Below are 22056 nucleotides of genomic sequence, written 5' to 3'. Positions count from 1 at the left end.
TGTCCCTTAAAACTAAAGTGAAAGGCTAGTTTTGAATTACTGTAAATTAATCTCCATAAGGAGATTTGTAGTTCATTTATATGTAGTCTATTTTTTCCGCCTTTGATTCCTTATCCAGAGTCTTTTCATTTAACCTCCTCACCTCGCTAGAGGTTCAGGGTCTGCTGTTTTAAGATAGCTGTTTGTTTATTTACGGATACAATTGAATTGTGTTTGCATGCTATTTCTGTTTTTACGGTTTTCTTGCCTTTCCCTTGGCTTTGTTTTTGTTATGTATTATATTCTCTAAAACAAGAAAATGCTGAATGCATGTATGTTTTTAAAAACTGCAACACTTTCTCTGCAGAATGGAAAGTGGTATTTTGATGGATTTGCCTTTGATGCCTTAGGTGGCCACATCATTGAGAGCTTCAGCCAAGTCAAAGAAAAGCATGCCTTGGACCACTTTCACATCATAGCTCAGTGGTCCCGGGGGAGATCTAGACGGGAGCCCATTCCATGAAGGAGCACAAATGCGTTTAATGCATGTGGGGCACATGCTAGTGGATGCAGACTAGCTGAAAATGGTGAGCTTGTGTCACACACAAATGCAATGGCAGAAGTGGAAGAGTTAGAGGAGGGATGTGTACAAAGAAATGGCCCTTTAAGCCCATTTCTTTTTGAGCTTCTTTCTTGTTTACTGCTAGCTGTGCAAAAGAGCGGAAATCTTTTAAAGGGAGGGTGATGGCTCCTTCTGCCCCCTCACAAGCAATCATGGAGAAACAGAAGGGATGCTACTGCTTGCTCCTAGCCTGCACCCATTCTCCTTGGAGTGAAGCCAGCGGGGGCTGCACGCCCGCTCTCCTCCACTGGAAAGCAAGCAAACATCCCCTTCCTCTGCTGACTTTCCCACAAGTGAATTGCACTGAGGTCCATGTGCTGTACTTCTGGGTAAGACCATAGAAGGTCACCTGATTTACTTCTGAGTGGGCAAGCATTTCAGCGAGCTGTTCCTCAAGGCAAAAGGACAAAGGAGTAAACTGGGAAGACTTAGAAGGACACTGCTGTTTTGTTTTGCAAAGGGGTGGGGAAGAGTGGGGGAAGTGGCCTTGCATTTGCAAGTCTGGGAAAGAGGGACAGGCAGGGGAGGGAGGTGGGGAAGCAAAGGAAGGATCTCCACGGGGTTGCTCCTGTTTTGCCAAAGCCCTGTTGGGGCACTTCTTCTTCCCCACCAACCCCTGCTGTGGATCCCAGAGCAATATTGCAAGTTTAGCACACACGGTGGGGGGTGAGGAGGGAAGCACAATGACTATAAAAGAGCTGTAAATGACAAAATCTCAGATATAATGGCAGAATGGTTTGGGTGGGTGTTATCTGGTGAATCAGGCATTGTAACACTGGTAAAAATGCCTAGTGTAGATTGTTCCTTGAGTCCACTGAGAAGCTTCCATTTATTCAAACCTTTCTGAGGATGGTTTCCAGGTTTGCTCTGGCATGCATGGTGTGCGGATGGTCTTGAGCCAAGTAGATCTGGCTCTGAGTCAAGTGGGAATTCCCCTTCAATCAGAGGAACAAGCAACATGGTGTTTTGCCAGCTCTGTTCCATCCTTGACTTTGTGAATTCAGGAGGCTGTGTTGTCCTGCTTCCTGGAGATCAGATGTTAACACTGCTCTGAATGGATTGAATAAAGTTTTACACCCCTCTCAGTCTGGTTCAGCTCCCGGCTCAACAGGCTGGGCTGTAAATCCAGGCTCTTGTGTAAGAATGAACCCAACAATACTTTACTGGCAGATAAACAGCATTCTGCTTCCCGCATTGGTACAGCTTGTCTGCAGCTGATGGATCAGACCAGCTGTGTTGGGTTGCCTTGATTCAGCTGGTCAGTGCCTTGCAGGAATGGAGGATTACAAATTCTTCATTAAAATCATAGCTATGTAATGGGCTTTGTTTGTATTTTAAAAATAAATGCAGGCAACAAGTCCAGCTTTTTGGAAATCACAGCTGAATCTTCACATTTACTCAATTAGAAATATCCCCCTGCCCATACATCTGATCAACTTTTTCCACTTTTTATTGCTGGAGTTGATGCCTGTTGAGACTGATGCATTATCAGCTATCCTGATTGCTAGCAAAGGTTTTGTTTCTTTTGAGCACCGCTTGCAAAGTGTGTAGTCTTCTTAGGGCACAGCCCAGTGTGTCTGCCTGTAACCTCCACAACACACAAAGGATTATGGTCATCCTATGCAAAGCTGGAGAGGCACAAAAGTGAATGCCGCCTCCATACAGCTTCTGTTGTACAGAGTAGTCATCCAATAGTGATGTTTTGGAGAGAGAACTAAGAAGACTAAAGTGCCACCAAGATGTGTTTATCATGGTGATGCCAATCTCCTCTCCTCCTTGCCCCTTAGATCCCTTCTTGTGGCTACAACTTCAGAGGCAGGGCCAGCACAGTCCTTTCTATGGTACCTGGGATAAGCAGAGGGTACTTTGAGTGCAAATCTCCAACTCCAAGGTCTTTTCCAAGCCTTATGGCTCCTTCGGTACAGTCTAGGGACCATATGGCCATTCTGTCCTGCTCTTGTTCCAGGGATAGATAGATCAGTGCTTTGAAACCAAGAGAATGAGTTGGGGCCATGGTGATACAATGTTTTAGAACTGTAACTGTAGGACTGCAAGGTTGTGGTGTGTGTGTGTGGGGGGGGGCGGGTTCCTTCTTTTTTAGTGGTGGTCGTGTTGTGTATTGAAAGCCATTCTAGAAATTTATGAAAAGACTAACTTGCATTGGAACTGAAATTAATGCAAACTTCTCATCATTTTTGTGAATTTCTCATAATTGTGATTCTTGAGTTTCTAATTCTTGAACTGGGCAATACATGTAATTTATGGATTTGCCACTTTCTTTTCAATCTACATAGCATGAGTATTTGGCGGTTGTCACCCAGTCTTTGATGTTGCCCACATCTGGAGGTTTGCTGTGCACATTTGGGATTTTGAGTGTTTCTTGTGTGGTCCTACAAAATGAGTGTCAGGGGGATTTGGTCCAGTCTGAGTCAAGTTCAAATGATTGTGAATTGGAACTAAATGCTTGTACATCACCAGTCAACAGTGCTTTACCTTGGAACTCAAACTTCTGCTTTTCTTTATTTCAGTAACTTCTTCATAACCAGTCTTGTCTCCAGATTTTTGAATGCCCAATGCATTCTCTGTGCTGCCCTGCCTTAGACAGAAAATTATTACCAGGCAGGCAAGGCCAGGGAATATTTGAGGTGTGTACAGACAAGAAAATTCAGTGAGGAAGGGAAGATGGAACACCTGTATTTATGAAATTATTAGAGACCTAAGAATAATAAGGCACCCAGTGCAGTCTCCAAGTCTTGGACATCCTTGGGCACCAACTGCGCTTGTTCCCATCTTCTTTCTCATCATTCCTACCAGTTGCTTGATAGCCAGAGAGACATTGAAAAAGTAGACAGTGACATTCACTGCTCCTCCTCCTCCTCACCACCACCACCACCAGAGTGAGAGGGTGCTGAATGAGCATCTTGGAATGGTTAGGAAGAGGAGCGACTCCCGTGGGGTACTGCCCTCTGATCTGTTAGACCTTGAGCAGTGCTCAACCACGCCTATTTGTGATGTCAGTCCAGTTCATATTACCACCGTAGCATTTTCCACAGGTTCAGTTTTTCTGACTGATCAGTTCCAGTCTAGATATCGACCTCAAGTCTGCAGTCTACTTTGGTTGGAATCTTTCAGCCATTCTATGCACTTGTGGCACCTGAACTATTTATTTAAGAAATGACTTACACAATATGCATTATAAAATAATTATAACATGGAATAGAAACAATAAAATGCAGTAAAATAATACAAGATTGAGGAAAAACATAATCAGATTGGACATTGACAGCAGATAGATAACAATGCAGCAAAAGAAAATATGACAATGCAGTCCAAATACACATAAACAAATAGATCTTTAGCTGGCACTGAGTGTTTGACGTGGCACCAAGTCAAAGATGAATCAGAGAGGGGTTCCACAGATGGTGTTCCTGTGTCAAGAGCACCTTTTTGCAGAACGATATATGTTAACTCTTGAGAAAATGTTCTCTGTGCTCATTCTTTGCATCTGGCCAGGTATATCGGGGAGAAGGGCCTCACACAAGTGATCAGCTTCTAAACTGTGCAGAGCTTTAAATATCCCCATGCGCTCCTGGAGCTTGGTTTGGGAGCTTAGTGCAACAGCCAATGCAGCTCCCCATAAGTAACACAGTTATGTCAGTAGCTGACATACTGGAGGAACCACTTTGAGAAAAAATAAGAGATACTTTCCGCTCAGTATTTCATGAGCATGTCCCTGATAATGTAGAACAAGGAAGCAAGCAAAATCGAAAGCATGCCTGACACCCCTAATCCCCTCCACCCCGGTGATGTTAACACATGCAGGCAAATATTACCTGAGTAGCAGCTATCAAGGTTCTGCGGTAATATGCTGATGGAACAAGAAAACAACAGTAGTTCAGAATACATTATTTATATATGCACTGCAGACCATGCTTTGGGGACAGCATTAATGGCGGTAAACTTTCAGGCAAACAGAGGGAAAGGCTTTCAGCCGACTTCATACTGAAACCTTGAAGGAATAAAACAGGTCAGTGATGAATATTAAATTAACTCCTGGCTATCTTCCAAAGTGATTTGGCCTACTTAGGAATCAACAAAAGTGAAGAAAGCTTTGCTTCTTTACATCCTGATTTCTCCAGGGAGAGTGGAGTACTCTGCATGGATTACAAACTCAACCTGATTCCATAAGTCAACAGCTTTTTTTTGTACACACATAACAGGTCATGCAGTGGAATAAATAACGATATTGATTTCATATACAGTTTGCTGTGTTAACGTTTTCTGATATGTAAAATACATGTTTATGGAGGGGATTGGAGATACCGCATGAAGTACTTTGCAAATTCATAGTGGGAAGAACCAAGAGAAACTCAAAAAGGACAAAATATATATAGGCACTTCTAGCAAGTAACATCTGTTGACTACTCAGTCTTTCATGAACAGCAAGGTATTTTCACAGACACATTTTAATGTAAGCTAGCCTTTGCACCATTCATTTAGTTAGGGAAGAATGGCCTCAACACACATATACTGTTTGAAGTATTTGGTTGCATAGTTAGCCCTACACTAGGGAAAAGTGCATTTACCAATATACCTTTTGATCACTGAACACCCACAAATTCAACGAAAAGGGAGCACTCACTAGCCACATGGATTTCAAGCAGGGTGAAATCCAGCTACATTAGACACTTAAGCATCAGTAAAATGAGGCCAAAGGAAGATACGTATTAGCATAAGATCTGTATGTGCAAATGTATAGGTAGAGAGGCAAATTTAGAAATAGTTATCAGTGTAAAAAGAAAAGCAACATTTCATCTCAGAGAAGAAGACAGTGCCCAGATGCCTGGTTGATGGGCAACTCAAAGGCCCTGTTCGACCTTCTCCTTCTTTGAACTGGATCTTCATCCTTCAGAGGACTATCCTCTGTAAAGTAGGGCATACTGACACCCTGGACCACAGACCAGAGGCAGAGTTGCTTTTAATCATTTCAGAGTCCAGGATTTTCAATGAGGCAGTTCACATGGGAGAGTCTTCATTGTAGGAACTGCTTCCACTTGGATGATCCCCTGCTACAAAAGCGATCATGCCAATTACCACTATCATTATCATCACTAAACTTACTTCCATCCTGACCAATAACTGAAGCTCTTTGGGCAGTATACAGCAATTGATAACATAAGTTAAAAAAAAACCCGCAAACAAGAATGAACCAGAAATAACAAATTAGCCAAAAACAAGCAATTGAATCAGTGTAGAAGCATAGCAGCTGGATAAATGCAATATTAAAAATAAAGTTTATAAGTTAAACTGTTAAATAAAAATAAAAAAGGTCCTGGCAACAAAATGAATACAAAGTAGGCACCAGGCACACCTTTTTGGGCAGGTCATTCCACAAACGGTACCACAACCAAAAGGTCCCACTTCTTTTGGAAGGGACACCTGGAGAAGGACCTCTGAAGATGACCTCAGGATCCAAGAAGGTACATATCCTTCAGATATCCTGGACCTAAGCTTTTTAGGGGTTTGAATGTTAGCATTTTGAATTGGGGCTGGACTTCAGCCAGTAGCCAGTGCAGCTCATTAACAGTTTTACTGCCCTCTTTTGGGCCAGTTGAAGTTCCCAGACAGTTTTCAGAGGCAACCCATGTACAGTACATTGCAGTAACCCAAACAGCAGGTTACCAGGTTACCAGAGCATGAATACCTGTAGCTAGGCAACCTCTGTCCAGACAGGGTTGTAGTTGATATATCAGTTTAAGCTGATAAAAGGTGGTCCATGCCACCAAGTCCACTTGTGCCTTATGTGACAATTCCAGATCCAGAAGCACTCCCAAACTGTGGGAATTCATTGCTGGGTCATGCTGTACTCACGTACGCCACGAAGACCAAGAGTATTGTAATTTACCTATGTAACCATATAAGGCTTGTAACCATATAAGGCTTGTAACCTAAGCATTAAGGTGTTGGCTGCTTGTATACGACGGTTAATTGGCTGTATTCAAATGCCTAGGTAAAAAGTGTGAAGTAATAAAAGCAGATGCCGGTGGGGGGGGGGGGGGGAAGAAAAAACTTGAGGAAGAAGAAAAAACTTTGGGGGAAGAAGTTTTTGCTGTTCTTCCCCTGCAACTAAACCGAGCATGCTTTGTAACTGATTTCTGGACTGCAGTCTTTTTTTCTCTCTTTAAACTTTCTTGCGCCGCTTGCCGAGGTTGACTGGCTGGCCCAGCCAACCCGCTACAAGTGGTGCCCTCTCTGAGGCTCGAACTCAGGACCTTCAGATTTACACCAAACTATGAACCTAGTTTATGGGGCATGCAACCCCATCAAGAACAGGTTGAATAGCACCCACCTGGACAGATAACCACCCACTAACAGCACCTCCATCTTGTCTGGATTGAGTCTCAGTTTGCTGGCCCTCATCCAGTCTATCGCCATGCTCAGACACTGATTCAGAGCGGCCACTGCCTCACCTGGGGGTTTGATGAAAAAGAGAGGTAGAGCTGAGTGTCATCCTTATATTGATGGTACCTCAGCCCATACCTCTGGATAACCTCCCCAGCAGATTCATGTAGATGTTAAACAGCACGGGATAAAACAGAACCTTGCCATAAATGCCATGGTAAAGAGCAGTAATTCCTCAGCACCACCTTCTGGAATCAGCCAGTCATGTAGGAACAGAACCGCTAAAATGCAGTGCCTCCTACTTTCAGCTCAGTCAACCCTATCTAGAAGGATACCATGGTCAGTGGTAGGTTCAGGAGAAGCAACAGGGTCACACTCCCTCTGTCTTTCTCCTGGCAAAAGTCATCCAACAGGTGACCAAAACAATTTCCATTCCAAAACCAGTCCTGAAGCCTCGTTCAAATGCATCTAGATAATCCATTGCAGTTCAGCCACCAGGTTGGGATCATGATGGGAAGAAGTATTCCATCAAGTACTGTGGCTTTGTAGGTTAAAAAATGTCATTGAAAACCAGCACAGAACTGGCTTGGCTCACAAGTTTGTGACATTTATTCCCTTACTGTGCAGCATAACACTACAGGGTATCTGTGGGAAGGGTACGGACCGAAGTGCTGAGATAACAAGTGATGACTTATGAATGATGTACATGTTTTTGGGGATCACTCCTGTGGATTCCAAGCCAAATGTATTTGAAACCAAAATGCCATTTGAACAACTGCTTAATCTCCCCTGTAGACTTCCTTAATCAGTGATGCACGAGAACAGCTTTGGTGTGTTCTGCTTCTGTCATGGTGAGGGCTGACCGTCACTGGTGAGCCTAGATTACAGGGTGCCTGTGAAGATCAATTATTTGCAGGGTTTGGGGCAAAGCGAGTTTCCCTGGAGGCTGGAAACAGCAGCAACCAAGAGCTCCGAGTGATGCTGGAGTTGGAAGCCAACAGGCATGTGTGTATGTTGCTCCAACAAGCAGTATGTATTTTGACTGGGTCTTAAGTAGGTATTTGTCTCCCTTCAGCTTGGTTAGATGTGCGTCCACACTGATGAAGGACGTTCCTCTTATGGGGTCTAGTCTTTTTTAGCATCTTCAGACAGGGGGGCTGTGGGATGTGTGCTGGAGTGCTCAGAGAAATGGTATTGCAGCCCCGAGATGTGGTGTTGAGCACAAGAGCACAGGTCTCTGCAGTTTTCCCAGAGAACCAGGTCCTTGGGAGATGGACGTCCCATGGCGCCTTTCTGTAACTGTCTTCTCCGCAAGCAATTAACTACAGAGACATTTTTTCTTCTGAGGGTGAGAGATCAAAATCCTCTGAGGATGGTGAGGGTTCAGGGTCCTGGTCCACAACACATTTAGAAAGATTTATTATGTCATGTATTTCCTACAGGAGCCTGATCTGCTTCAAGGATGTCACAATATTTTTTTTTATGTCAGATGGCTTTAAAGTGCCACAGAGTGTGCTGGTGGAGCATACAGTCAGAAGTGGAAGTCACAGTGTTGCCCTCTATACTGGATTTTGATGCAGGATTCTAAATTTGCCAGTTTTGCCAGTGGAGACAGAACTGGGAAACTGCATGGGTAACCCACTGTCTAAATGTTGTTTCTATCTAGGTATGCTCAAGGGATCTCTTCCAAAAAGCTGTGAGTGGGTACCCTGCCATTACGTTGCACACGTTTGACTGTGACTCCATTGCTGATTGCATATGTGTTGGCAAAAACATTGGAAAAAAGCATACAGAAGTCTGACTCCCTTTCTCTCTTTCTTGAATTTGTAAAGAAATATAAGGTTCTCCTCATTCCATCTGAGAATCTTAAGACCATTTCTGTACTCCTATCCAAATGGCTGGTTAAATTTTGAGTTGTGTGCACATATGCTCCAGACTGAGAGCAAATATCTAACATTATTTAGCCTTTGATAACCTCCAGAAAAAGACAATATCAAGTACCCTTTCCTTTCAGAGGCCAGGTGGTGTTGTTTTCTAATGGTGAAATGACTGGATTTTGAAGCACGTGTCAAGTAATGCCTAAGTGATATTCAGAGAAAGAGGTATGTCATGGTTTCTTGTGTATTCCTGATTTCCAAATGTGCTTAAAGTCTGTTGGAAAAGGCTGAATCTCTGAACTGTTCCAGCCCAACACTATCACTAATGTAAATTGTGTTGTGCAAGGTATGCGACCTCTGTAGCATATGCTGGTGCAATGGGTTTTGTGAGAAAACCCATCATGCCATCAGTCACTGTTGGAGTTGTGCTAGGGGTCACTTGCTCTAGTACAACCGGATACACGTTATCAGTAGCCTCAGTCTGGATACTGCCCTCTCTGTCCCCTTAATTTCTTCCCTTGAAGCCCAAGCACTGTTTTATAGGACAACACAGGGGGAGGGGAAAGAGCAGTGGGGGAGGGCAGGAACGGTGCTGCAATTGCAAGCCTTTTAGGAAACGTCTGCGGTTCTATAAGCTCTTATTGAGGTTTGGATGGCTGAAGTTCCTATCTAGGTCAAGTTCTCCATGCCTGCTGCCTCTATTGCAGTCAGACCTTCTGTTGACTTGGGCTGTCTTAATGCATCAGAGACTCTCCATTATGCTTCAGTTCCTCTTAGGAATTCAAGTTGCACCTTCCAGCTTTTGCTTAGACAACCTCACATTTTTAGTTGCATACTAATGCTCCCATAAAGGGAATCAACATTCTCATGGTGCTGTTCTTTGATGGTGATGATTATGTGTGCTTGTCTATATACTTAATAAACGCAGCCAATGTGCTGTTTCTGTATGTCATAATCCAGTTACTGACATCAGAGGTGATGAATGAATCAAAAGGATTGTGTATATAAACTCATTAGAAAATGTAAAACACCCAAGCCATACTCCTATGCAGGGATGCAACAGAATTATAATCACTGGGCAGATGTGTAGAAGCATATTCTCTATCTTCTGTATTCATTGGGTTTCTCTCAGCCTTCATAATCATGGGTGGGTGAACAAGCAGTGTTTAAGATTCCTGGGATTCACTGAACATCATTTCAACAGTCAGCCTTCACTTTTACATATATGATTGTTGCTTGCTCTCTCAGAACAGAAAACTTTCACCAATTGAATACCAGCTGATTGGGAAATTTGCACAGGTGCCCCCATATTTGTGTGGATTTCCTCCATAGACAGCAGCACAGCTGGTTCAGTCTACTGAATTTGGGAAAATCAAACTAGGAATTGGAACCAAGAGGAACATGCACACGTATTCAGCAGTTTGCAAATAGTTTTTGGCAGACATGTATTTGTGCTCAGAGTTCAAATGGGAAGGGCTTGCATGTTTTGCAGGCAGAAATGAAATTCTCATACGGCCTTGGTTGGGATGTTCATTCATCTCTTTGACATCTGCTGTATGTTAGCATTTGCCTGAGAGGATCTTTTCTCATGTGCAAATCTGCAAAGGAGCCTTCTGTATGTGGAGCAAAGAGCCGAGCCAAGTACCATGTATACCAGCATATAAGGCGACTAAACAAGAGCAATATTCTGGGCTGTTTTTCTGGTGTTTATCATATGTTGGTTGTATAAAGTGACAGCTAAGTTTTGCTTTGCTATTTCTGGTTTAGAGGGTCTTATATGCTGGTATTTATGGGTATATCTCTGAAGAAAAACATGAATATCTCTAGATGCTTCGCATCCATTGAGAGACAAAACACAACAGAGGCTGGCTAGTGCTAAGACAAAGAGCATGGGTTCCCCAGAAACACCTGCTTTTTTTTGTTAGAGATATTCACACTTTTCACTAGAGTTATTCACTGGTTTTCCACTTTTGCTGAGGTTCTGAGGATTCAGGAATGCCCTGGGGCCTTAGAACCTATCCCCCACAGATACTTTATGATGAAAACTTCAGCTGGCTCATAAGATAACCCTCCAATTTTTGCTTCACTATTTCCAGTTCCAAGGGTCATCCTCTGTGTGGAATATACAGTGGAACTGCAATCCCTCAGTGTAGAATGATTTAACCTAGGTAGCAATATATACAATGCTTGAGTCCATATCCTTCTGTAGATATGTATCAACCAGTGTAATTCCTTAGGGTTCAGCTATACCGAATATCATGTAGATTTTTTAAAAATGCAAATTGCATGATGCAGAAATGGGCTAACAATAGATCAGCTCAGATCTGGCATAGTAGTGGTAATGGTGGGTGATGTAACACTTTCCTTCCCTGTTGTGGTCCTGAGGAAACTTCCTTTTCCACAACAGAGAAGGAAAGGGTTAAATTTCCCCTCATTGCCTGTTTGTTTTAATGATTAGCTTCCCCAGTTGGTGCAATTTACAATTTCATAACCCCTGAAGGTTCAATGCAGAGACTAGTCTTTAGAGCTCAGTGAAGAGCATATTTAAGGTATGCATTCATATGCATTACTCAGTATGGATTAAAATAAGCATTTTTAGATATTATTTATAGACTCTGTACATCATTTCCCCCACATATGACTGATCAGATAGTATGCCTATTGATATGGTTATTTCTGGAGTGGGATCATATTCATGACGGAACCTTTCTTTTTTCTTTTCATGATTGAATTATATTTTGTAACCACATCAAAAAAAATTCCAGTGATAATAAAATCAAATGGAATTATGTAATTTATGGCTCTTTGTAAAGGTATCATTTTTAGTTTATGCAGATGATGTTATTTTCTCAATGATCTTGATAAAGATCAGAAGTACCTTGAAGTTGCTAACCCCTTATTGGCATCCATTTCTAATTTATTTTTAATTGCATATACCCTAGTTAATCCAGATCCTGTTTATTGTCTTTCACGGACACATTATTGTAAATTTACAGTTGTGCCAAGATAGTAGTATCTGGAATTGGGCTGTATCTCACTGTGGCATTAATTATAAAAAAATTACAGTGTGCTAGTGGAAACTATGTTCCCAATTCTGTCATGGAGGAAAATCTAACTAAAGTTACATTTGTGTGCATGCAGCTTCAGGAACATTTCTTCATTATGCATATGCAAATAGTTGTGTAAAAATATTGTGCCACCTGCTGTGCATGAAGCTTTTGCAACCTTTTGCATGACCAGTTGCACAATCAGTGCAAATGCAAATTTGTCACCAATCACAAGCTGATTGCACAACCAAAAAATTAAGTGCAACTCTGCTACCACTATTTGTGAGATTTAGAGATGATTTGGGAGGTGCCAAAATTGTTCCCAATCACCTTCTATTACTGACCTGAGCCTGTTTGTCTGCTTTAGATCTTCAGGGAGCTGAGAGTGACGAAACGATTAGGGAAATGGCTTGAATACAAGTGGAGCACAGATGAGACTGGAACGTAAAGCATATTTTGTGGCAGTGCCATTGGCAAAGAAAGGTCCATGCGGTATTGTGAAGCAGAGCTTTCCTGGGTGGTTGATGACCTTCTTCAACTTGACACATCACTGGATACAAAGTCAGGTTCAGTCAACCTGACTCATTTGCAAAGCCTTTAGTAAATAAGCTTGGCTCTGCCTGCCTGTGCCTAGCGTGGATGCCAAAAGTTCTGCAGTTCAATTAATGAATGTGTCTAGCGCACCTTCGCATTCTGCCCTGATGAGTCAGTGTGAGGATGCGGGCAAGATATGTGGAATGTGGCATACCACCTAGTTGTTGACCTTCGTTGTCTGACCTTTGCCCTTTTTGGAGTGATAGTGAGGCAGGGGAGATTTCTAAAATCTCAGCAGAAGGGTGCTGACTAGTTTTGTTCAGTAGAGTGTTAATGGCTGCTCAACACACCTGGCCACATAAAAGGACGGAGTCATGAGCCCATTCCTAAAGAAAGCTGCTCTAGGCCTGTTGACCAATCACAGGTATCTCCTTCCAAGGAAGCTGCTTGAGCAGATGATTGCTCTGCTAGGCATTCATGGGTGAGACTATGTCCAATCCGGTTTCAAGGCCTGGTTTGGCAAAGAATAGACTGTTGACACCTGAATGGATTATCTGTGCCAGAAGAAAGACAAGGGGTGGGCAGGATGGCATTCTGTTAATCCTTCAGGATCTCTTTGCTGTTTTCAATATCAATAAGCAGAATGGATTAAACATCAAGGAGTGGGGGGCTTTTTTGGGGGGGGTCAGTCAATGTAAATAAGATCAGATGTTTTTATTTAAATTCATTTTAAAAAACATAATAAAATACCACCATTCTCTCTAACTTAAAAAATAGCATCATTATAATCAAAAGTCAGTATAGGTATAATAAAATGACACTTTTACAGCATCATAAAAACGAAGATAGCAACCAGTCCAACTTGGGCATTAAACTCAGTTTTTCATCTCATGAAGATCACTCTGCTCTCACTGGTCAAAAGTTCTAGGATTTTAGTTTCTCCAACTAAAGTCAGATGTTTAAAGAAGAGGAGAGAGTAAACTGGTGTTCTGTGCTAATGTGGTGGAAGAGTTGGACAAAGCAAGGCAGAGGAATTAGAGAAAAAGACTGTGTATTAAGGAGCTGTCACTGACCATGATAAGAGTAAAATTGTGAACAGCAGCAAGGGTTTTTGTCCTTCCTGCCAAGCAGCTCACTAGCCAATCTGTTTCTTGGGTTCAGATGACACAACAACCGAACAAGGCTTGAACAACTCCTACAACAAGCCATGGTTTGGATGATATGATAGCTCACCATAGCTAGTTACTAATGATGGGTTGTCAAGACATGCAAACCCAGGCACTAATTTAAATATAAATTAAGATGGGGTTGCTGGTATCATTTTTCAGGAGATACATGCAAATTTCAGTGGGAATGTTGATTTAATTTAGCTATTAGTAAATTAATAAGAGGCTTTCCTTGCTGATTCAAATTACCTTGGTTTACATTAATCCTTTTGTGGGAAAACCTAATCCAGAAACTGTTGAATGCCGCATTCTTTAAGCCACACAGAAGCAAGATCTCCATCTTGCCATCTTGCTCCAGCGTATTAGTAACTGCAGAACCACCGGAACGAGTGGCTCTGTGAACAAGCATTCCCTGATTGGGGTGTGGGTGGTGGCAATGCATTGTGGTGATTCTGCTTCTCCTTGGAGGGCCAGCTACAGAAAGTGGCAACGGAAGGCTGCAGCCCAGCCCCATGGTGGTTAGAGTCTCTTGCAGTGCTACGCCTTGCCTTTCATGCAACTGAACATCTTTGTGAAACTGCCAGATGAGGTTGCTTGGGCATTTGGAGTGAGGCCCCCTCAATAAGCTAATTGCACACAATCCAGACTTAATACACTGGAGCGTAGTCCTAGCAAGAGGGAGATTCTGCTTCTGTGTGGCTCATCTGACAGATGAGAAAGGACCTCCCTTGGAAGACTCCTGGGGCACTTCAGCCAGTACAGACACAGCCACTTGGCCACTATATGGGCCATGGTTTAGGTAGCCCAACTGGCTAGTTCTAAAACAGTTCCTGCAGCTTGGTTCCTGTGCAAAGGGCAGGTGGTGATTATCTTCAAAGCCTTACATGGCATGGGACCAGGTTACCAGAAGGTCCCAATCGCCCATGCACTGAGATCATTCCCTTCTCGAGGTTTCCTCACCAGCCTCTGAGACTATGCAAGTGGCCAACTCTGGGTTGGCTTCTTGGATTGTTTTGCCCTGACTCCGGAGCATCCCCTCCCCTCTCCAGCTCCACCAAAGGAAGCTTGCTAGCAATTTTAGTTTCATCCTGCTGGTGTTCATCTTTTTTTTAATTTTCTGCTATTACAAGTTGTGCTTATATAGTCTTCTACTGTTTCTTTAATTGCTTGTACTGTTTGTGGCATGTCCAGAAAATATAATGCTGAAAGTTTGGCTATAAATCTTATCAAGAAATACATAGTAACAGAAACATCTAAAACTTGCTTTGGGTGTTCTTCCCTAAGGTGATTTTTCGAAGTTTACTCACTTTTTCAGGAACCTGGAAGAATTGTTTGCAGACCTGTCACATCCCAAGCAGGAAGGGGAGAGAGGGCAAACACACACAAAACTGATCTGAGAGATTCCAGCCATGAAGGAGTTAACATCTCCCCTCCCCCCTCCCCCTCCCACCTCCATGTGATGGAGAGTGAAAGCAGCAGGATTACTGTTCACTACTCTGATTTACCGTTCTGCTGGACGGTGAAGAGAGATTAGAAAGACCCAGCACTTGGGCTAAACCATGTGCATGTCTAGAAGGGGAATCTGGAGGGCTTGCAGATGTTCATGCAAAATCTGTGCCATACGTGTTTCCTGAAGGGATTTCCCTGCAACCCTCTGATCTCCCCCTCATTTCAGCAGGTCAGGTTGCACATATCACTGGGACTCCCAAGACCCAGAGAATAGCATGCAGGAGAGACGAAGCCTGTTGGCAATTGAGAACATTTCTTAAGAAGCGTAATAAAGTGATCAAGCATGGCCTTAGGCTGCTGTCTGCTGAAGAATGCAGGTATAACTCTCTCTCTCTCTCTCTCTCTCTCTCTCTCTCTCTCTCTCTCTCTCTATCTATCTCATATCTATCTTTCTTTGTGGACAAGGCTTCTACTGTAACTGATAGATGGGAAGACTGCCTCCCTCATCTCCTTTGTGCGAGAGTTACTAAGTTTGTTTGTGTGTTACATCTCTGTTTCACCCCATAATGGACACTTTCTGGGCAGTTCACAACAATTAAACTGCTTCGTGGCTTGTTTCCAAGTTCAGAGAGTGTGTAGCCTGTTATCAGAAACAGGCAGAAACATAATTCAAAAGTTAGACACACTTTCTATTTTCGCTTTTCTGTTTCAAAACAGAAGCATTTGCCTCTGCCAGTAAGTTTTGCTTTTCACAGAGCAATGCGGAGTGCATCACTTAACAGGTATGTTGCATTAGAAACAGTATTAAGTGAGATGTGTCACTGTGATTTGTTTTTACTATCACCTGTGAGATACATTGTGCATCCTGCAGGCCTCTGGTTGCCAGTTCTCAGGAATATGTACATTCAAAACAATCTGCCCCTCATGGCTGATTAGTTAGTGTTGAAATACAGTAATCAGTTCATAACTTGCATGAAAATTGTGGAAAGGAAATGGTGGTGATGTATTTATTTACCAAGTTTGGATTGCTTTTTATTTAAAGAAACACACAGAGCTGCTCTCTCAGAACAGTTAATTACAATGCCTGCTTTTAAACCACTCCATTAAAATATTAATGGCTATTAAGCCATTTAGAATGTGACAGAAGAACATCAGCAGTGAGAAGAAAAAGAAGAGCGATTCTTAATTAGGAAAAGCCTCAACTTCTGGGTAATTCACAACTAGAAGGTAGCTTGCTCAGTCTTATTGGGCAGAGTCCCAAAAGTTAGTGCTATAAAGTTGATCGTATGTGCAGCAGCGATGCAGGAAAGGGGAAATTGGTAGCACCATCTCTATATACCATTCAGAGCTAGTCTGGACTTTTCAGTGCTTTGGGAAATGCGTACTTTTTATTTAAAAGTCATGCAGGGCTGGACATGCAGAATATTAAGCCTTCTGTGGTAGATTGACATTACAATTGTTTCTGGGTTTAAGTCTTTGCTGTTCTTACAATAGCAGTTTCTGAGGTCCTAGTTCTCTGAGGGTTCTAGTTACCTATTTGGAATTCTTTCTTTCCTTCCTTTTAATAGTGGAGTGGGAAAGTGGAAATTCCCATCTTTGGAAGGTGTCCTGGGAGGATACGGTAAATCAGGGACAGACTATTGAATGTTCCCTCCTAGAAACATGGAAGGAAAGTGAGACAGAAGAGTCAGTGTTTAGGGGTATGTGTTGATTCACACAGTTAGAAAGTTGAGAATAAGAGTTTTCCAGGATACACTGTTTTTCTGTAGCTTTAGCAAAATCAGTACATATTAGGCAGAAATGTATTTGTCGAATGGAACAGTAGGGAAAAATTACAGGGCAAACATGGGAGACAAACATTTTTGCATCATATACAAGATTAGTTTTTTAAAAGAGTAATATAACAATTAATTTGCAAGAAAATGTTAAAGTGAACTTATATAAGGAAAACTTGGGAAAACTTGATTTGTGCTTTCTAAAGAGGATGCTTCTGAATCTTTCACTTATTTTCATCTTTGTTGTCACCGTTTTCTTCTTAAATGTGGTTTAGTTTTTTTGGACAGCAGGAGAGAGATCTGCAGTTTACCACCCAAGACTGTTGCCAATGCTGGGGAGGAAAGGGAGAGAATCTCACATGGTTTAATGTTTCTACACACAGAGAATTTGACAGAACATAGAGAATCAGTTATTAGTGAGAAAAGGTCTTCAAAGCCTTCTTTTGATATGCAAGGGGTTTTTATATAGATGTTACTTTTGTATGGAGGAACATTCAGTCATATGAATACTTACCTACAGTCATATGTCAAAATCAGCTGGGATGATGACTTAAAGTGTGGGAAATTTTGAATTTGATAGGAGCAACAGAAAGCGGAATGGATGCTCAAATCTTCCTTCCAGGCTGTCTTTCCCTTAAAATCACATCCCCTGCCCCAGCTAATTTACCACCAGAAATGGACACTCTGCATTGTGGATGCAAAAATGTTCTAAGGGGAAGGAGTTAAGTGCTCCCCTTGCCTGGCAGTGGGTTGTATTTCAGTATACAAAAAGAAGTCTTCAGGTAGATTATGCATCTCTTGATGCCTTGTTTTGTCCTCTATGTCTCTTGGCTCTGAAAGGAAGCACTGGAAACATGCAATTTGTCCTTTGCTGTTTCTAAGAACTTGGTCCTTTGCTTGAAGGATTGATGAGGCTATTCCTGTCTTCTTGGTTGGTAGGAAGTTCAGATGGCATGGCAGCTCACCATGGCTTAATTAACTGTGGGAGCACTCATGTTTTGCATGATGCACAAGGATACCCAGCTTACAATGCCATGTGAGCCTAGCTGGCAGGGGTTGTTTAAGAGCTGGAACGCTCTCAGCCCCATTCCACCTAGGATTGCCTGACACAACAAACAATGGCAAGCCAGGTGCCCACTGGCAGGAGGCATGCAAATTAAGCTATAGTGAGCTATCATGTCATGTTACTCAGTTAGCTCTGTGAATGGAGGGAGCTTCTGTACATGTAAAAAGAGTTGTGTTCATGAAAGGCATACAGAAAGTACAGCTTTTACCAGTCTTCCCTGGGATTCTTTTCAAGCAATGACCATTCAAATAGTTATCTCGGTACACAAAAAGCTAACTTATTTCCTGGTTTAATTTTAATTCCTCTCCTTGGAGGGGCACCAGACAGTCATGATTGTTAGTTTAAAAGCTGCAAATGACCAGAAAAACAGGCCTGGCCCATTCCTGTGTCTTGAACAGTAGCTTGGTGTGCAAAAATCAGCAAACAACCCTTTCAGGAAACGTGGATACAGATTGTCACCTGCTAATGTCTGCTGATCACACCAATGTTTAAAGTGAGTAAAAAAAGAAGCTGGCAACTAAAGGGGGGCAGTGGACATAATGTGAACAGCTTTGAAATTGTACTTATTGGATAACAGGCTGTTTCATTTGAATCAAATAGAATTCTTAATCTGAAAGCCTTGACAAATGATTCCGATGCCATAATCTGCCTATCTGTTTACTATTCTAAAGACTTGCTTGCAAGAGGTACAGATCAGCCTCTTCCTGATAGTCATATTTTGGAAACAGATCTTGGAGCAGCATTTACATTACTGCAAAAGACAAAGCTATTGAAAAAGAATCACTTCTTTTCTCTCTTCTTCATCTCAGGAAGCAGTGAAGGTTTTCTGAAGGTTATTGAATGCATTGTTTTTTTTAAAATGCAACCTGTGTTGGTTAGCTATGCAGTAGGTTCAGAATCTATTTATTTGGTTTTGCTTCTCCTATCTACCCTGAATAGAATAGCTAATGTAATGCCATGAATATTTCTGGTATTTTTAATGATTTTCTCGAAGTTGAGCAGATGTAATTTGGGCCTTCATCTCAACACTAAAAGGGAGGAACCAAGCTACAAAGCATAGACTGCTCACTGAACAACCTACAGTAAACTCCATAGACAATCTGTCTTGCTGTGATTATGTTTCTCCTACTCTCCCTTCAGTTTTCCAGCCAGTTCCAGCATTTATCCCAGTTGATTTTGCAAGAGAGCCTATCTTCTCTTCTTGGCCTTGTTCCCTCTTCATTCTAATTGCCACTAGGCTGTTGTTCCAGCCTTTCTAAAGTGTGTTCTTACAGATGTCAACCATATGTAGTCTTTTCATTATATGCCTATATGTAACTGGCAAGATCATAAAAAACTTGCAGCTCTGGCTTTTTTGCCGTTCTTGCTGATGGACCCTGTAGTCAATCATGGCAATCCACAATAAAATTGTTCTTCCAGTTTCAGACAACATGGCAACTCATAATGGACAAGAACAAGCCTAGTACAACATATGGGTTCTTTCCATGACTGCTTTTCTACACTAAACACTTCTGCTCCGAGCAGGTTTTTGTGTCCTAGCAACCATTGCTTGGATTGACTAGTGTGCAAAAGCACAAGAGTGACTCCAGCATTTGTGAAAATGCAGCCACCAAGTCTTGCAATGCAAGTCTGTTGTTTCTAATTAGGGACATTTTTCATCTCAAAATACATGAATATTTCTATTGTCTTGAGTGAATTGAAATGGAGAGTTTTCAGTGTATACATTCAGCTTAGTCACTTAGAATCATGGCTTCTCACTTCCACTCTCAGGCAGACTTCCCCATCAGAGTGCCCTTCACTGGGCTTCAACTTCCATCAACCCCAGCCAGCGTTGCCAATGGTCAAGGATATTGCAGATTATCCTGTTAGGGCTAGGATGGGAAAACTTTAGGTTTGCAGGAAGCTTAGGACCCCAGCATGCACCAGTATACCCAGATGCAAACAGGGACTTACAGCCAAAGAACACTGAGCCCAAGAATTCACTTTCCGTAGTACACCTACCCAAGCTCACAGTTTTTCCCTGCAAATATCCACTCCTGGTTACCTACACACACACACACACACACACCCTCACTGGCCCCCTCTCTCAGTGAATCTCCCTCTTCACTACCATGGCCACCAGCTGCCACTTTCTCCTCATCTTCCTCAGCACTGCTATTGTGTGCTTGCCAGACAGACAGACAGGGAGCGAGGGAGCGAGGGAGCGAGCGAGCAGGGAAGTCCTTCACTTCAGCACCTTTGTCTGAGCCAGAGAGAGAGCCAGGAGGATAAGCTGGTTGCAATGATCAAGAGGAGGCGCAGGCCCAGGGGGTGCTTGTCAGTGGGCCCTTGCCAGAACACCTGTACCTGCCTACACCTACCATTAAACCTAGTGGTGCCTCTGCCTACGAATTACAGATTCTCCTTCCACCTGCACTGCAGGCTATCCCATTCCATGGGGTCCACTCACTTGCAGGAGACTAGAAGGTTTTCTGGGGAAGGAAGAAGCAGGGCAGTCTGCCAGCTCAGTTGCAGCTGCCTGAATGTGGGTCCAAACTGCTCTGTGTGGATTTGCTTTTTTTTCTCCCAGGAGTGGGATCAGGGCAGGGAATAGCTATAACCCTGGGGAAACATGCATACCTGGCTTGTTTACCAACTCATGCACTGTTACTCTTTGGATCTAAACAGAATTGGCACAGAGCGTCTCCCGAGTGTGATTTCTTGCCTCGATCCCTGTGACAATACAATCTGTTAGGTTGTTCCTCTGCTAACCTTTTGCCTGTCATGGCTCCCATGCCATTGAGAACAGGACTGAGGGCCAGATGAATCAGGTGAAAGCAGTTTATATTCTGCTGGAATGAACCACCAAGTAATTTCCACTTGGTTTTCCCCGACATTGCTTAAGTTACCAGTTCATAATTTACTGAGATCAGTGCATTGTTCTCACTGACCCAGTTTGCACATAATGTGCGATTGTGGGTTAATTCATTCACAAACTGCTGGGCATGAGTAGGAGTAAGTGAGTTTGCTGCCTCCAGCATAGATCACACTCCCATTTTAAGTTAACAACCTATGATCACCCCATGTATAGATAGCTAGCATGACATCCAAACCCAGATACTCTGGATTGTTTAGACCTGGAGTTAACCCAGAAGAAATCATAGGTTACAGGTCAGTAAGGACGTGATTGCTTATATATTGTTGAGCTTGTTTTTGCATGAGAGTCCCACAAAGGAGATCCAGTTACTTAGAAAGTATCTCATGCCTTGAAAATGCAATGCAAATACACCTGATGCATTTACCAGACTTACTTGTGAAATTCAGATGCCCATTCCAAAATCAACCAGGCTATTATCCAATCCATTCACAAATCACATGCAGAGGAGTCTTATACACTATTGCAATAAATCTGCATTCTTGTGATATTTCGGCTGCTCCAAACCACATTCTCTTTTATTGATCCATACACATTTTATCTATTTTAACTTTTATCGAATCATGTACATGTTCACACCAAGCCTTATTAATACTCACAGGCAGACAGTGCTTTGAAGAAGGATTCACACAGTTTAAAACCATTGTACAGTACAACTGCAAGCAAAGCACACACACACAAAATCATCTTTGTGGCTTTTACACAAAGCAAGGGCCTTCATACTATTGAATGGATCAATGCACAACTAGAATACACTGAAATATGAACAGATAATTGAATTTTCCATTGAAATTCACTCTTGGGTCCAAGTTAGGGAAGCTGAACCGCAAAATGTAGTTCTTCCAGAGAAATTCACACACACCTAGAAAACTAAATTTGTATTTTGAAATGGTCATTTCAGATTTGCATGTGAATCACTGCCTCTGCTCTACTTATATGAATACCCCGGGGTGGATCCTGAGGTTGTCTTCCTCTGGTGTAAGAAGTCTCTTGACAGCAGCACTCCTTCTGCTATGTTGGCAGATTTCTTTCAGCAAAGGCAAGAGATTTTTGGATCCATCCTGTTGAGCCTTATGAAATTAAATCCAAGCGATCCACTAGTGAAAAACTTCATTTACTCAGTTTGAGAATGAAAGACATGGCTTAATAAAAGCAACATCTGTGGGAGTGGGGTGGGGGTTAATTTTGAATAAACTTGGCAATGTGGGTTTTGAATAGCAATGGC

The 22056-nt window shown here is 42.4% G+C and overlaps 1 protein-coding gene across 3 annotated transcripts in view; it reads left to right on the top strand.

The window, feature by feature from the left end:
• NHS (NHS actin remodeling regulator) overlaps positions 1–22056 on the top strand; it is a 274760-nt gene that overhangs the window by 188598 nt on the left and 64106 nt on the right. Inside the window, exon 1 of one of the 3 annotated variants that reach the window (XM_044429824.1) lies at positions 15388–15453. The exons of the other annotated variants lie outside the window; for them this stretch is intronic. Within the exon in view, the coding sequence (XP_044285759.1) occupies positions 15420–15453 (34 nt within the window). The 5' untranslated portion in view covers positions 15388–15419. Of the gene's footprint in view, positions 1–15387; positions 15454–22056 lie in introns of those variants that run through there. 3 annotated transcript variants of the gene reach the window in all.

Source organism: Varanus komodoensis, unplaced genomic scaffold, assembly GCF_004798865.1.
Source record: "Varanus komodoensis strain SLA01 unplaced genomic scaffold, ASM479886v1 scaffold1, whole genome shotgun sequence".
NCBI classification, from domain to species: Eukaryota; Metazoa; Chordata; class Lepidosauria; order Squamata; family Varanidae; genus Varanus; species Varanus komodoensis.
This window is presented reverse-complemented; position numbering and strand designations above follow the sequence as displayed.